This window comes from Bombina bombina, chromosome 5 (assembly GCF_027579735.1).
Source record: "Bombina bombina isolate aBomBom1 chromosome 5, aBomBom1.pri, whole genome shotgun sequence".
NCBI lineage: Eukaryota > Metazoa > Chordata > Amphibia > Anura > Bombinatoridae > Bombina > Bombina bombina.
This window is the reverse complement of record NC_069503.1, coordinates 270,602,792-270,621,197: the sequence shown is the minus strand read 5'-3', so window position 1 is coordinate 270,621,197 and position 18,406 is coordinate 270,602,792. Positions and strand designations below refer to the sequence as shown.

General features: G+C 36.3%; 1 protein-coding gene across 1 annotated transcript in view; it reads left to right on the top strand.

The window, feature by feature from the left end:
* The window catches only part of ADAM22 (ADAM metallopeptidase domain 22), a 707,952-nt gene that overhangs the window by 487,060 nt on the left and 202,486 nt on the right, over positions 1–18,406 (top strand). The window contains 4 exon segments of the mRNA XM_053713991.1: positions 907–958; positions 11,580–11,679; positions 13,645–13,716; positions 17,796–17,888. Of these exon segments, the coding sequence (XP_053569966.1) occupies positions 907–958; positions 11,580–11,679; positions 13,645–13,716; positions 17,796–17,888 (317 nt within the window).

Here is an 18,406-nt window from a genome sequence, read left to right as displayed (position 1 = left end):
ACTTCAAGTTCTTACATTAATTATGTTTTTAGTTTCAATGGGACACTCTCAACAGTCCCTCAGTTTGTTTGGGTTGCCTATCCCACTGTTGTGCAATAAAATGAAACCAAGCACAAACAAACTAATAAAACTAGGAACAATTGAAGCCCAACTATACTGCCATGACTGCCTGTGCACCATCCATCCATGCACACAGACTGCCCAACTCTGGCTTAAACTGTACAGCCCCACCCTGGCTGCACTGTTTCCTCCCACTCTCTACTAGTTATGCCCTAAGACCCGCCACACCTTAGCCAGCAGTATTTTTATGTAGTGGCTCAATTTTATCATCTGTGTTACATTCAAGTTGCTACTATTTAGTGACAGTCCACATTTTGTGTATCAGTACATAATTAATTTCATCTTTAATTAAAGAATTATTCATCACAGTGACCAAGTGATGCAATGACTAAGGGTCATCTAACCCTAGCCACAGTAACACTGGTAGCTCACTTAATGGTGACAAACATGAGATACAATCAGCATTATAGTAAATAGGGTCCTAAAGAGTTTAATAATGAGCAAGCTGCAGTTGACAGGGACAGGGTAGTTTGTAGTGACACTGTTGCTCTCAGCAAAGCAGCTTGCATATGATCTAGCCCTAAATTTAATTGGTTTAATCCAGCTGTACAGGGACACTTGTTGCTATGTACTTTTCCTGCTAGGAAGTGCTACATAATTCAAAATATATTGTGTACAGTCCCTACAAACAAAGTCCCTACAAAGGTTTCTGCACTGTCCTATGTATTTTTGTTGTACTATAGAATTATTCCTATAAAAGAATGATCCAAAGTCCACTGAGTCCATACTTGGTATGACATTTTATGTTTTGTGCATGAATTTAAGACTATGCTATCTATTCCCTAGGTGAGTGCAAATGTGAAGACATGTGGTCTGGATGCATCATGGGAGATATTGGGTACGACATTTTGAAGAATTTGTGCAATCATTTTGATTCTTCAAAGCATATTCTTATAATTTATTTCAAAGTCACCAGCATGCTCATTGTGTTATATATAAATGGTCCTGGGAAACAAACACATGTCAATTATTAGAATATAATTCAAAATTTAGTGATGCAAGTGGAAAGTGAGGATAAATCAATTAAAGCCAACATTTTTCTTATGGATTTGGCAACTTACCAATGGTCTTCTACTTATACAGTCGATGATGCTCTCAGTAGTCCAGGATAGGGAAATCAAGAAAGAAAATAAGAAAATGGAGGAGAAAATGGATGATGACAACTAAACATGCATAAGCAGTGAAAGTATTGTTCTAGAAATTTCATCAGGACAACTAAACATATACAGTATAAGCCAATACAAATATTTAATGTAATTTTTTGCAGATACATTAAAGGGATATAAAGATCAAAATTGAAATGTATTTGGAATAGAAGTATTTTTGCAATACACTTCCATTAGCTAAAAACGCTTCTAGTAAAAGTTGTTTCTGTTTTTTAGCAGTATACGCACATATGCTGTGAGGGCCCGTGCACAATTGTGTCACAATAAAAAGTTATTCCTATCCGTGGGCTTTTTTAATAAATCTTTATCAAATCGATTACCATATTGAATGACCACAGTATGCAAAAAAAATGTTGTATTCTCATGATACTTAGTAGTAAATTTCAATGTAGCAACCTAACTCTGTAATCTCAAACGATGGGCATCGATGGACTCCATGTCACCCCTCCACACAATAAACAAATCATCAATATATCTAAACCATGCTACACATTTATAACTCAGGATCAGTATATACAATACGTTCTTTCACACTATCCATGAATAAGCATATGTAAGCAGGGGCGACATTAGAGCCCATCGAGATACCCGTAGCTGAAAAAGAACCTGTCATCAAAGAAAAAATAGTTAGGGGTTAAAACTAGCTTCCATAATTCCATTTGTCAGATTTAACTATAGCAGCCCAAACACTGTTCAAACCATCCTGATGGGAGGATGACAGTGTATAGACTAGAAACATCCCAACTGGTCAGAATAACCTCATTAGGTAAATCAGGCAAAGCATTCAGTTTAAACAGAAAATCCCAAATATATTTCAAATAAGATTTTCCTTTCATAACTAACGGTGTCATTTTTTATTTTTTTTCTAAGAACTTAGCTATGGGACTAAAAACAGAATCAACAGAGGTCACATTAGGCTTGTCTGGTGGATCATACAGATCCTTATGTACCTTTGAAAGAATATAAAAATATGGAGTCCTAGGTATATTTGGCATAAGGAACTGAAATAATGTGTCTGTAATGATACCCTTCTCCAAGGCTACAAGTAATATTTCACTCTTTCAATGAAACAGGGTAAAGGATCTTGATCCAACTCTTTATAACATTTTGTCCCACTTTGGACCTGTTTCATGGTTTCAAGAGAACCTTTAACATTTCCATATATTTAATGTCAAAACAAAATATTCTAGAGACCACTAGAGCTAACATGCTCCCATTCAGATAATGGATTTCTGCTACCCTATGGTGTTCAAACAATAATTGATTAAAGAAAACATACTCAGCAAGGTTCCAAGTGGAGCGCTATTGTAACTGCTGGTCGCAATAACCAACATTGCGCCCATGCTAACTTTTGTGCGTATTGCAAGTGGAAAGTAAATGTATTTGCTCAAGCACAAACTATATATGCACATGTCGGGTTAGTGCAAGTGATGACCTAGAGTAAAGAGTTAGAGTTAAAAAACAAATTTGCACCATAGACAACATAAATACATAAAATAAAGTGTTACACTCATATATACAGTATCTGATAAAAAAATATATTATTATTAAATATTAATAACATGTTTTTTATAAGGGTTAAAAGGTATGTGGTATATGTCAAGGTGTTTAACCCTTTGAGTGGTAAGCACTTTCCCACCTGGGTGCTAAGATGATTTGAGTTTTTTTTTAATTTTTTAAATATATATATATATATATATATATTTATTTATTTTATTTTTTAGATCCCCAATACTTATACTGTTGGAAAGGTTAGGAGATTACTGTAGCTGCTTAGATGCAAGTGAAAAAGTTCTTAATCCTGCTCCACTTGTAATCCGACCCACTTTATAGAACAGTTCACTTTATTATGATTCACTATTATAATTGTTACAGGGAGTGCAGAATTATTAGGCAAGTTGTATTTTTGAGGATTAATTTTATTATTGAACAACAACCATGTTCTCAATGAACCCAAAAAACTCATTAATATCAAAGCTGAATAGTTTTGGAAGTAGTTTTTAGTTTGTTTTTAGTTATAGCTATTTTAGGGGGATATCTGTGTGTGCAGGTGACTATTACTGTGCATAATTATTAGGCAACTTAAAAAAAAAACAAATATATACCCATTTCAATTATTTATTTTTACCAGTGAAACCAATATAACATCTCAACATTCACAAATATACATTTCTGACATTCAAAAACAAAACAAAAACAAATCAGTGACCAATATAGCCACCTTTCTTTGCAAGGACACTCAAAAGCCTGCCATCCATGGATTCTGTCAGTGTTTTGATCTGTTCACCATCAACATTGCGTGCAGCAGCAACCACAGCCTCCCAGACACTGTTCAGAGAGGTGTACTGTTTCCCCTCTCACATTTGATGATGGACCACAGGTTCTCAATGGGGTTAAGATCAGGTGAACAAGGAGGCCATGTCATTAGATTTTCATCTTTTATACCCTTTCTTGCCAGCCACGCTGTGGAGTACTTGGACGCGTGTGATGGAGTATTGTCCAGCATGAAAATCATGTTTTTCTTGAAGGATGCAGACTTCTTCCTGTACCACTGCTTGAAGAAGGTGTCTTCCAGAAACTGGCAGTAGGACTGGGAGTTGAGCTTGACTCCATCCTCAACCCGAAAAGGCCCCACAAGCTCATCTTTGATGATACCAGCCCAAACCAGTACTCCACCTCCACCTTGCTGGCGTCTGAGTCGGACTGGAGCTCTCTGCCCTTTACCAATCCAGCAACGGGCCCATCCATCTGGCCCATCAAGACTCACTCTCATTTCATCAGTCCATAAAACCTTAGAAAAATCAGTCTTGAGATATTTCTTGGCCCAGTCTTGACGTTTCAGCTTGTGTGTCTTGTTCAGTGGTGGTCGTCTTTCAGCCTTTCTTACCTTGGCCATGTCTCTGAGTATTGCACACCTTGTGCTTTTGGGCACTCCAGTGATGTTGCAGCTCTGAAATATGGCCAAACTTGTGGCAAGTGGCATCTTGGCAGCTGCACGCTTGACTTTTCTCAGTTCATGGGCAGTTATTTTGCGCCTTGGTTTTTCCACACGCTTCTTGCGACCCTGTTGACTATTTTGAATGAAACGCTTGATTGTTCGATGATCACGCTTCAGAAGCTTTGCAATTTTAAGAGTGCTGCATCCCTCTGCAAGATATCTCACTATTTTTGACTTTTCTGAGCCTGTCAAGTCCTTCTTTTGACCATTTTGCCAAAGGAAAGGAAGTTGCCTAATAATTATGCACACCTGATATAGGGTGTTGATGTCATTAGACCACACCCCTTCTCATTACAGAGATGCACATCACCTAATATGCTTAATTGGTAGTAGGCTTTCGAGCCTATACAGCTTGGAGTAAGACAACATGCATAAAGAGGATGATGTGGTCAAAATACTCATTTGCCTAATAATTCTGCACTCCCTGTACATCATCGATAGTATACACCCAAAATGAGATATTACACATTCTGTTTCTTCAGCACCGGAATCCCAGTGTAACTGAGGGCCACCTGTGTGTGTCCATTACTATATTTACATGCTATTGTTGTTATAAAACAACGTAATGCACACAGTAGAAAATATAATATCTGTGAGGCTAATTTCATAAAGGTCAGTGTAGTGGCTTTTGTTATAGGTCAGGCTAATCATATCCCTATCTCTTAAAATTAAAGGACATACAAAGCTGCAATATTTATATCTCAGTGTTCTCCATAGAAAAATTTGCAAGCTGGGTGGCATTATGAAGTAGTCGGATGTGGCAGTGTAATATTTTCTAATATTATTAATATATCTCCTATCCAAAGCACTAATTAATTATGTATTTAAATGTATTTAATGATATTTTTACAATACAAATTAATATTAGCTCATTTTAGATTAATATTAGCTAAACTTTTAGCTGTGTGGTCAATAAAATCAGATGGATAGTGCACCCACTAAAAAGGTCCTGGTGAGAACACTCTTATCATCTATCTATCTATCTATCTATCTATCTATCTATCTATCAATCTATCTATCGTAAGAAATTAAGCTTATTTGTTTATTTAACATTAAACAGCCTTAAACCTTTATTTCTTGTGACTGGTAGATTACAGAGCTCTTTTTCTTGTGTGGTGCTTTGTGATGCTGGATATATGAAAAAAACAGTAGATAAGGTGATAAAAACAGAATTATGTAAAGTATACAGATCTGTAACAGATAATTAATAAATTATATTTTATCAAGAAATCATCACATTTTGTCTTGAATATACACTATTTAATACGTATATACGCAGAGCCCCACCTACTTATATAAAATCTTATATCAATCTCTTCTAAGCAAATGACAAGACATGTAATTTATGTATCATATTTCCTTCCAAAGTGTGGGCGTAGATGAAGATGTCACACATCCTGCCATTCTGTACATTTGAAACAATCTTTCTCATTATTAATAAAAGTGCCTTCTGTTAAATAGTAGTCTAATGTATCTGATTTACCTGTCTATATGCCAGCAGGGGAGCAAAACAAGGTTGTAGCGTGTCTGTTGTTCTGTCTGTTGGTCTGTATGTCTTTATATCTATTGTATATGTGTATATAGATACAGAAAAGGTACTTTTTTGCAGGATATGAACTTGAAGCAGAAGTCAGGAACAGGCCAAGGTCTGTAACAAGAGTGGTTATCAGGAACCAGGCTGCAGTATCATAGGAGTAATTAGAGTAGTCAGGCAGAGATCAAGAACTTGAGTTTGTATCTGGGTAAAGTAGCACTGGGAAGATATAGAGGAATTATCTAAAACACAGATCCATGGGTCAAAAGCCAGGAAGTTAGTCAGGAACAGACAAACAGGAAGGCAACAGGATAAATCCATCAAACAGGCCAAGCTCACACCAGAAAAGGGAGGTCAAGAAGAAGAATGCGAAGAACATCTTCAAAGAATAACCAAGTACCAAACAGTGTTTTCAGAGCCCATGTATTATAACTTCCTGTGCCTCTATTGGTGTACTTTTTGTGACAGTATCATTTTTGACATTCAGGCAACAAATAACACAATTTACAGCATTGGCCTCACTACCTGCACTTTGCTCCTGTAACTGAGACCAACTCCAGCTCTCAAGTAATGCCACAATTGTTGCTTTCTATGAGAGCCGTTATATAAAAATAGATACAGGATTCTATGCATAAACTAATTTTCACTATTATATATATCACAGCCATGTCACACTGCATGCGCATAGGATTATACAAATTTCCAATTTACTTTTATCACCAACTTTGCTTTGTTCTCTTGGCATTTTTAGTTGAAAGCTAAACCTAGATAGACTCATATGCTAATTTCTTAGACCTTAAAGGGACATAATATTCCTATGCTAAATCACCTGAAACTGTTGCAGTATAACTGTAAAAAACTGACAGGAAAATATCACATGAGCATCTCTATGTAAAAAAAGGAAGATATTTTACCTCACAATCTCCTCAGATCAGCAGAGTAAGTTCTGTGTAAAAAAATATACTTCAGCTGTTGCTCATGAGATTTCATAGTAAACTTCCTTAAACTGAATAGGGAAATAAGATGAGTGTGCACGTAAGCTCACTCCCTTAGCTGTCCTGGGACAGACATACTGATTTGCTGCTTAGAAGTCCTTTACAATGGGATTTGGCTACTGAGGAATTTTTGAGGTAAAATATCTTACTTTTTTACATAGAGATGTTCAGGTGATATTTTCTAGTCAGCTTTTTACAGCTATGCTGCATCACTTTTAAGTGTTTCAACATTTGGGTACCATGGCCCTTTAAAGACCGCCTCTTATGTAAATGCATTTTGACAGTTTTTCACCACTAGAGAGCGTTAGTTCATGTGTGTCATATAGATAACATTGAGCTCACGCACGTGAAGTTACCTAAGGAGTCAGCACAGATTGGATAAAATGCAAGTCTGTCAATGAACTGAAATAAAAGGGCAATCAGCAGAAGCTTAGATACAAGGTAATCACAGAGGTAAAAAGTGTATTATTATAACTGTGTTGGTTATGCAAAACTGGGGAATGGGTAATAAACGGAATATCTATATTTTTAAACAACAAAAATTCTGGTGTTGACTGTCCATTTAAAGCAGGGGTGGGCAAGATGTCAAGTCTGCATAGTAAGAGAAAGATTTCTCCACCGTAGATGTTTTGAGAAATCTATCTCTTACTTATGTAGACTGCTGTATAGCCTCTGTGTATATTTCTAACAAGTGCGGCTGCTGCATGTCACTCTAAAACCCTACAGTCAATTGCCGGCTGACACTCACATTCTAATCTAAACTGATACATCAGTGCTGCGATAGAGGTCTATGATGGGATGATCTAAACCAGAGAACCACATAGCCACGCCCATCATAAATTAGTCTTGGGAGCAAGTGAAACTGAGAACACCTCCACCCAGGAAAAGCCGGTATATTTACACTGGGAAAAGCCCAGATCTGCAGTATATGGTCTAACCAGCACCTGCATTATAGCTCAAACTGTCTTTTTATTCCGCAATAGCTGAACCAGTCTTTTTGCATTTTGTCTAATTATTATGGACTGGGCATGGACACTGACTTGGAATTCTATCTGAGGAGGGAGTGTGTGGTCTGAGAGTGCTTGAATCTGACAGTGCTGTATAGCAGATGGACATAAGCAGATCTGACTTTACATAGGATCTACTTATGTCCGTCTGCTATACAGCACTCAGATTCAAGCACTGTCAGACCACACACTCCTCAGAATTCCAAGTCAGTGTCCACACCAACTCCAGGCATAAAGGAGTGAAGTGATACATTTATCTTGGGAGCAAGTCAAACTGAGAACACCTCCACCCAGGAAAAGTGATTTGACAAAATGCAAATAGTGGTTTGGCAATTGGGGAATAGAATGAAATGGCAGGGACTGATGGGCGTGGCTATGCAGTTCTCTGCAGTGTCTGAGAGGTTTAGCTTGTTCACTGCTGGTATTGTAGGTGAGACTGACAGGTTAGCGCAAAACGTGTATGTACCTGCTCTTATTTATCATTTAATAAGACATCTGTAATTCATAAATAAGTACTGGGAGTATTGATGTAATGGGGAGCAAAGGTAAGCATGAAATAAAAGGGAGAGACTGAAGGCTGCTACAAGTGCAGTGAATGGATTGCAAAATGAATGACATATGAGCTGACCAATGATGGTGAATCATATGACTGGTGCTTTTTTTTTTAGTTAGGTGACCATGTCACAGAATAAAATTTGAGTTAGCCCTTTCCTTACAAAAGTCTGCCCATCCCTGCTTTAAAGTATTCATGCTAATTAGCATAGCAAACAGATGTCTTGCAAGCACCACTACACTTATTTTCCCTGATATTAAGGGTGAGTCCTTGATGCCTATTTATAACCTGTGTTTTTGCTAACACATGGCCTGCTCATTGATGTTGGCTATTACTTGTTGTCCTTTAAGTGCTATTGCTTGGCTTGATCATAATAATATGATGATGCCTTACTTGGTATTCAGCAACCTCTAAGAACAAACGATAGTAGAGAAGGAAGTTACTTAATGATACAAAAGATTAAAGAGAAAGTAAATGATGGCCATGATAAATCCCCACACTTCAAGTGCTTTCACAAAATAGATCATGTATTAATTTAACATTGTCCTAAATTGTTTTTCTATAAGCATTGTAATACTGATAGCTTAACCTTTAGTAGCATTCAGCATACAATTTACCATTCTCTTAGATGTTCCAAGCTGATTATTGTTTAATATATTGTCTGCTACATCTAAACTCCTCATGAGTCACTGAATTGTTTTGTACTTGGATACCATACTGACACTGTGCTCTGTGATCTCAAACAGCACATAGTTTGTTTGCTTTTAAAATGCTGTGATCTTTGTACTTGATGAAGTGGCTTGTGAATTTTGAAAGCTCCAAAATATATCTATATATCAATTTAGTAAAATGTAAAAAACAAAACAACAACATAATCTTTCATCTCTAAAGAAGAAAGTTGTTAGAAAGTTGATAGATTAGATAATAGATTATTAATGATATAATCTATTAATAAATTATCTAGCTGTCAATCATGTAAATAAATTAGATGATATATAGAAAGACAGATCAGTAGATAGGTATCTAAACAGATTAGTTTATAGATTATTATCTACGCTACAGATTATGTAATCAATCAATAATCTAATCTATTATCTATTAGTCTATCTATATATTAGTTATTTTAGTAGATTAGCTGATATATAGATAGATCAATAAATAGATCAACAGATTAGATAATCAACAGATTAGATTATAGATTATCTACTCTACCTATTATGTAAATAATCAGTAATTGAATCTACTTTATATATTTGTGTATCTATCTATCTATCTATCTGTTATCTAAATAGATTAGCTGAGGTATTGAATGGTTTAATAATATCTGCAGTCTGATTGGCGGAGGAGTGGGCGGCATATGAACAGGCGTCCTTTGATTGGTTAGAACAAGAACCACACAGTGTATATAACCGGGTGACACCCGGGCTTCAGTTTGTCAATTTTCGTAACTTTGAAAAAGGCTGCTTAGACAGCCGAAACGCGTTTGTTATTGTTATACCTAAAATATTACCTATGTCTCTCACCCCTGTCACCTGATGCCGACAGCTGCTGATATCGGCCAGGAAACAGGGGGGTGATTGCACATTATTTGCTTTTAGTTTAACTTGACTTGGTACATATCCGGAGAATCTTTATTCTCCTTTCTTTTTTTAAATCAATAAGATTAAAGTGTATGGATTTTAAGTAATCATTGTAATTTATCCTTTAGGGAAGAGTGCTAATTTCAAACCCCTTCTTTTAGTTTGTTCTTTCCCAATTTTATGTATTTATTACTGATATATAGAGACTGAGAGACAGATCAGTAGATAGGTAGCCAATCAACAGATTAGATTATAGATTATTATCTACTCTACCAATTATGTAATCTATCAATGATCTAATGATTATTATCTATCATCTATCAGTTATCTAAATAGATTAAATGATATATATATATATATATATATATATATAAACAGATAGATAGATAGATAGATAGATAGTAGAAGTGCTACTTGTCCCAAAGTTATGGTAATGATCCTAGAGTCAAGCATTTTAAAGGGGCAGTAAACCTAGCAAATAATGTTATATAATTTTGCACATAGTGCAGAATTATATAACATTATCTTAGTGCCAGCTTTCTAAAGCAATGGATTAGAGAGATATTTTACAATAAAAATGTAATTTTACACAACCCGGCTCCTGGCTCTTCTGAGCGGGTCTGTTTTTAACTCCTAAGCGCATCGTGGGCACGCTGTCTAGTCACAGCCGGCTCGATTGCGCTATTAAACTCAATGTAGCCCGCTACCAGAGCGGGAGCAAACTACATTGAGTTTAATAGCGCGATCGGGCGCATTGTGACTAGACAGCATGCCCGCGATGCGCTTCGGAAGAAAAAAAACAGACCCGCTCAAAAGAGCCCGGAGCCGGATTCTGTAAAATTTAATTTTCGTTGTAAAATATCTCTCTAATCCTTTGTATTAAAAAGCTGGTGCTAAGCTAATGTTATATAATTCTGCTCCTTTAAGCACCAGCCCTTACTAATTTGAGTTCTTTAATGTGGTAATAATTTACTAATAGAAATACTAAAATATTAAAGGGACATAAAACCCAACATGTTTCTTTCAGGATTCAGATAGAACATAGAATTGTAAACAACTTTCTTTTGTTATCAAATTTTATTTTTTTTCCCTTTGTTATCCTTGTTAAAAAAGCAGGAAGGTAAGCTCAGGAGTGTGCACGTGTCTGCAGCACTATATGGCAACAATGTTATACATTAGCAAGAGCACTAGATGGCTGCACTTTTTCCTGTCATGTTGTGTCCCAGACATGTGCACTCTACCTATTTTAGATATCTCTTCAACAAAGAATAATAAGAGAATGAAGCTAATTTGATAAAACAAGTACATTGGAAACTTTTTTTAAAATTGTATTCTATGGGGCCGATTTATCAAGCTCCGTATGGAGCTTGATGCTCCTGTTTCCGTGCTGTTGGCATTTATCGATGTGCAGCGGACATGATATGCTACATCGTATCATGTCCACTCGCACTATGATAAATCTACCCCTATATCTGAATCATGAAAGAAACATTTTGGGTTTCATGTCCCTTTAAGGTGCCACATCATAAATATTTTAAAAACCCATTTTAGTTTGAACCAAAGTCATTATTTTATGTAACTAATTATTACACTGAACTTAAAAACCATAATATTATTGTTTTTCAGTTATTATCTACCAAGCAAATTTTCACAGTGTAATATTGAAGAATATCATGAATTTCTGAGCAGTGGTGGTGGAGCATGTCTGTTCAATAAGCCCTTAAAGGTATGTAAATATACATGGAAAAAAGTGCATTAAACTTAATTAAGCGCTGCATTGTACTAGAAATGTTTAAGGTTGGTTTGTTAGTACAGCTTTGCAAATAAACAGCAATTCAGGGATAATCCTCTTGAAAATCCTGGTGGAAATTATGTTCCTGATCTCCTTTGCTGTAGCCAGTTAAGAGAAGATTAAAGGGACAGTAAACTCCAATAATTTTATTGTTTAAAAAGATAGATAATCCCTTTATTACCTATTCCCCAGTTTTGCACAGCCAACATGGTTATATTAATATACGTTTAACCTATGTGATTACCTTGTATCTAAGCCTCTTTTGACAGCCCTCTGATCACATTTTTAATCTATTGACTTGCATTTTAGCAAATTAGTGCAGTCATCCACAACCCACAGGCGTGAGCACAATGAACTAGCACTCCCCTGTTGTGAAAAGCTAATAACAATGCATGTGATAAGAGGCTGTCTGTAGTGGCATAGAAACAGGCAGAAATTTAGAGGTTTAAATGTTATAAAGTATATTAATATAACAATGTTGGTTGTGCAAAACTGGGGGAATAGGTTGTAGAGGTATTATCTATCTTTTTAGACATTCAAATTGTTGGTGTTGACTGTCCCTTTAAATGAGCTGCTGTTCTGAGCTGAAGAATCACTGTTTAGGGTGTTGTAGGCGAAAGATACAGCCAAGCCCATTGGCAATTTTCAGAGGTATATTACAGCAAAAACAGGCAAAATAAATAATGAATGTACACTGTAATGGTGTTAATTTCTCTTGATTTTTTACAGGAAGATGTTGAATTGTTGAGTTTAATGTTCATTTAATAAAATCTTGCAGAAGATGGATACCGACACACACACAGCTTTGTTAATGTTCATTGACTGACACATATAACAGTATTAGTGTGAATATTTTTAGCACTAAAAGAGACTGCACCCCTAAGTGGCACTGGCCTTGTGGGGAAGCACAGCAGTTTTCCAGCTTTTGTTCTGTCTCAGTTGAATGCGTCTTTTTTTTTTTCTCTTCAGCATTCGGCAGCACCGCTCTGTGAGTTTGTGAGGTCTACCACTTTCTTTCTGGGCTGTTGTTATCCCTAGACGCTTCCACTTGACAATAATACCACATACAGTTGAGGGGGCAGGATCTAGTAGGTCAGATATTTCACAAACTGACTTGTGCCAAAGGTGGCATTATTCTATGACATGTTTAAAGTCACTGAGCTATTGTGCTGCCAATATTGAACTATAGAGATTTAATGGCTATGTGCTGGATTGTATGCACCTGTTAGCAGTGGGTGTGGCTGCAATACCTGAACGCAATAATTAGAGGGTGTCATACATCCGGTGTATGTGTGCCTGTGCGCTTTGCACAAACAGGCTTATAGCTTTGGATGCAGTATAAAATTGGCTATAACATTATTGTATAGATTTTTTGTTGAAGCACAAAGGTGCCTCCTCCCTTGCTTTCTCTCACATGGGCTATTTTGGAAAGCCATAAGGAGTCAGGTTGGTACTTAAAGAAAAAGAACCCTAAAAAAAACACAATTCTTTCCTTGCTGCAGTGTGACTCTGTGCTCCTCCCATTCAGTGGTGCCGTATGGTGAACATCTGGTCTTGTGGAGGCACCAGCCCTAGTAAAAGAGATTTTGTGTAGCACAGGTTAATATTGCAGTGCTAGTGGATGAAATGAACAGAAAAAATAAGTGATTGCAGGCTCATCAAGGGGATATTCATAGGCCTTATGGTAGCAAACGCTAAGCAGTTAAAGTCAAAGGGAAAAATGACCACTAATGAAATTCTTAGAAAATGCAGCCCTTCTATATTTTATTATTTGTGTATTTATATACAGTACATTCATATACATCTAAAAACAACTGCAAGCATCAGGGCTACATCATTTATGTGCCCCTCAATTTTAATCAAATATTCTTTCAAATCACTTTTGTTTTTATTCAATAGCTTTTGGATTCTCCAGAATGCGGCAATGGCTTTGTAGAAGCCGGAGAAGAATGTGACTGTGGTTCTTTTGCGGTAGGTGAACAGTAAGAAAAGCAAAAATGTATTATAATGACAACATTTTATTTGAAGGACTTTTTGGACATCTGCCTATTTGTAAAGCTTGATTATACATATATAACTTAAACGGACATTGAACCCCTTTTTTTCTTTTATGATTCAGATAGAGCGTGGGTTTTTTCCAATTTACTTCTATGATCTAATTTGTTTTGTTCGGTTGATATCCTTTGTTGAAAATTATACCTATGTAGACTCAGAAGCTGCTGATTGGTGGCTGGATATATATGTCTCATTATTGGCTCACCCAATGCATTAAGCTAGCTCCCAGTAGTGTATTGCTGCTTCTTTTTTTAAGAAAGGATACCAAGAGAATGAAGCAAATCAGAAAATAGAAGTAAATTGAAAAGTTGTTTAAAATTATATTGTCTATCTGAATCATGAACGAAAATGTTTGGGTTTCATGTCCCTTAAATATTTCCATAGACCTGTACCTTAATACATTTAGATCTGAATTCTAAGCATGAGTCCCAGTAATAAAAGAGCAATTTAACTGTTTACGTTATAAAAATATGCTACATGGTCTTTACCACATCATTTCTATGTAAAAAATATATCTTTATCTGTAATGATGACATTTACTAATAATGGGATTGGCTGAGTAGTCACATTACATTACACTTACACAATAATACTAAGATATACTGTAATCACGTTTTTATTTAAAATGTAGTATATTCTACTGATATTTACAACATTTGGTACAAATATGCACGCTTTATTACCTAATGTGATGTATTTGGTACAAATATACATACTTAATTGCCTAATGTGATGTATTTGGTACAAATATACACGCTTAATTACCTAATGTGATGTATTTGGTACAAATATACATACTTAATTACCTAATCTGATGTATTTGGTACAGATATACACGCTTAATTACCTAATGTGATGTATTTGGTACAGGTATACATGCTTAATTACCTAATGTGATGTATTTGGTACAGATATACACGCTTAATTACCTAATATGATGTATTTGGTACAGGTATACACGCTTAATTACCTAATGTGATGTATTTGGTACAGGTATACACGCTTAATTACCTAATGTGATGTATTTGGTACAGGTATACACGCTTAATTACCTAATGTGATGTATTTGGTACAGGTATACACGCTTAATTACCTAATGTGATGTATTTGGTACAGATATACACACTTAATTATCTAATGTGATGTATTTGGTACAGATATACATGCATAATTACCTTATGTGATGTATTTTGTACAAATATACATGCATAATTACCTTATGTGATGTATTTTGTACAAATATACACGCTTAATTACCTAATGTGATGTATTTGGTACAAATATACAGTATCTCACAACAGTGAGTACACCCCTCACATTTTGTAAATATTTTATTATATCTTTTCATGTGACAACACTAAAGTAATGACACTTTGCTACAATGTAAATTAGTGAGTGTACAGCCTGTATAACAGTGTAAATTTGCTGTCCCCTCAAAATATCTCAACACTCAGCCATTAATGTCTAAACCGTTGGCATCAAAAGTGAGTACACCCCTAAGTGGAAATGTCCAAATTGGGCCCAAAGTGCACTGCCTTAACCCTCTTGGGCATGGAGTTTTACCAGAGCTTCACAGGTTGCCACTTGGAGTCCTCTTCCACTCCTCCATGACAACATCACAGAGATGGTGGATGTTAGAGACCTTGCGCTCCCCCACCTTCCATTTGAGGATGCCCCACAGATGCACAATATGGTTTAGGTCTGGAGACAAGCTTGAGCAGTCCATCACCTTTACTCTCAGCTTCTTTAGCAAGACAGTGGCCGTCTTGGAGGTGTGTTTGGGGTCGTTATCATGTTGGAATACTGCCTGCGGTCCAGTCTCTGAAGGTAGGGGATCATGCTCTGCTTCAGTATGTCACAGTACATGTTGGCATTCATGGTTTCCTCAATGAACTGTAGCTCCCTAGTGCCAGCAGCACTCATGCAGGCCCAGACCACTCTCACCACCATGCTTGACTGTAGGCAAAACTCACTTGTCTTTGTACTCCTCACCTGGTTGCTGCCACACACGCTTGACACCATCTAAACCAAATACGTTTATCTTGGTCTCATCGGACCACAGGACATGGTTCCAGTAATCCATGCCCTTAGTCTGCTTGTCTTCAGCAAACAGTTTGCAGGCTTTCTTGTGCATTATCTTTAGAAGAGGCTTCCTTCTGTGATGACAGCCATGCAGACCAATTTGATGTAGTGTGCAGCGTATGGTCTGAGCACTGACAGGCTGACCCCCCACCCCTTCAACCTCTGCAGCAATGCTGGCAGAACTCATACATCTATTTCCCAAAGACAACCTCTGGATATGATGCTGAGCATGTGCATTCAACTTCTTTGGTTGACCATGGTGAGGCCTGTTCTGAATGGAACCTGTCCTGGGAAACTAATGTATGGTCTTGCCCACTGAGCTTCAGCTCAGTTTCAGGGTCTTGGCAATCTTCTTACAGCCTAGGCCATCTTTATGTAGAGCAACAATTCTTTTTTTTTAGATCCTCAGAGTTCTTTGCCATGAGGTGCCATGTTGAACTTCCAGTGACCAGTATGAGAGAGTGTGAGAGCGATAACACCAAATTTAACACACCTGCTCCCCATTCACACCTGAGACCTTGTAACGAATCACATGACACCGGGGAGGGAAAATGGCTAATTGGGCCTAATTCGGACATTTCCACTTAGGGGTGTACTCACTTTTGCTGCCAACGGTTTAGACATTAATGGCTGTGTATTGAGTTATTTTGAGGGGACAGCAAATTTACACTGTTATATAGACTGTACACTCACTACTTTACATTGTAGCAAAGTGTTATTTCTTCATTGCTTTCACATGAAAAGATATAATAAATTATTTACAAAAATGTGAGGGGTGTAGTCACTTTTGTGAGATACTGTACATGCTTAATTACCTAATGAGGTGTATTTTGTACAAATATACATACTTAATTACCTAATGTGATGTATTTGGTACAAATATACATACTTAATTACCTAATGTGATGTATTTGGTACAGATAAAAATACTTAATTACCTAATGTGATGTATTTGGTACAAATATACATACTTAATTACCTAATGTGATGTATTTGGTACAAATATACATGCTTAATTACCTAATGTGATGTATTTGGTACAAATATACATGCTTAATTACCAAATGTGATGTATTTGGTATTAATATACATACTTAATTACCTAATGTGATGTATTTGGTACAAATATACATGCTTAATTACCTAATGTGATGTATTTGGTACAAATATACATACTTAATTACCTAATGTGATGTATTTTGTACATATATACATGCTTAATTACCTAATGTGATGCATTTGGTACAAATATACTGTACATGCTTAATTACTCAATATGATGTGTGGATGTGCTTTTTTAGTAACAAATTACTAGTGTCTGGTTTTTCCTCTCGTTGGTGCTTAAGATCACAAAAACCTTCACCCTCTGGCAATAGTTTGGGCATCTATACTTTAAGACTTATAAGAAAGCATAATCACAAGCAGATAAAGACTAAATATAGTAATCATTTTTTAAAGGATATTAAACACTAACACCTTCATGCACCTTCCTCTAATTATGGATGCCACCATTTTGGAACCTAGGTTTCATTGGAGGGATCTGTAGGATAGTTGCTGCACATGTGTAAATGTGTTGGTACTAAAATGCAATAAGAGCTAGATTTCAACATGGCGGCAACCAGACTAGAAAGAGGCTGGGAATAACCTCAGTACTATGTTTATAGAATGTATTTAGTGTTTAATGTTCCTTTAAACCTAAATGTTCTCATTTAATAAAAAAAAATAATGTTCTAATCTCAGTATATATGGTTACGTAGGTAAATGATTTTTATATTTTTTTTATAATTAAAAAAGTTGGTAAATTTTATTCTTTTGAACACTGCCAAAATTTTGTTTTAAACTATAATTTTACTGAGTAAGTATTTGGTTCTGTTTCCATTTCTATGGGTTTATGTTTGCTCTCTTTTTTTTAGGAGTGTGCGGCTGAGGGAGGGGAATGTTGTGAGAAATGCACTTTAACACAAGGATCCCAGTGCAGTGATGGGTTGTGCTGCTCAATGTGTAAGGTAAAATAAACTGCATTAATATATAACTAAATGATGTCTAAAATATAATATTGTGGCGCACAACTGTGAGTTGTGTATTAAGTATTGTATTTTGCTTTCAGTCTGTCGGGGGTCAAAGGTTCCTAAGCTTCTGAAGGAAAGTTTAGTAAAAATATAGGGGTAACTTGTTGTTTCTAATATTTAAGAGTGCTCTAACCAAAGATTCTTAAATTGCTCAATATATAATGATGTCTATGGGTTACATTTACTAAGCAGCGGATGCTGCTTTAGAGCAAATGCAGGGCAGACTCACTCATGCAAATCTGCTTAAAGTAATGTAAGAAGCAGTGGTCATACAACCGCTGATTCTTACCGTCTCCACCACCTCTGACCAGAAATAAATCACCCAGAACATATTTGTTCAGGGTGATTGATAGGCGCTGGTCTTGCATGAGAGCAGGGGGCAGTGTTGCATGAAGAAGTCCTTTTGGAATAGTATATGCAGGCAGCGGACGTATAGCATCCACTGCCCATTCACT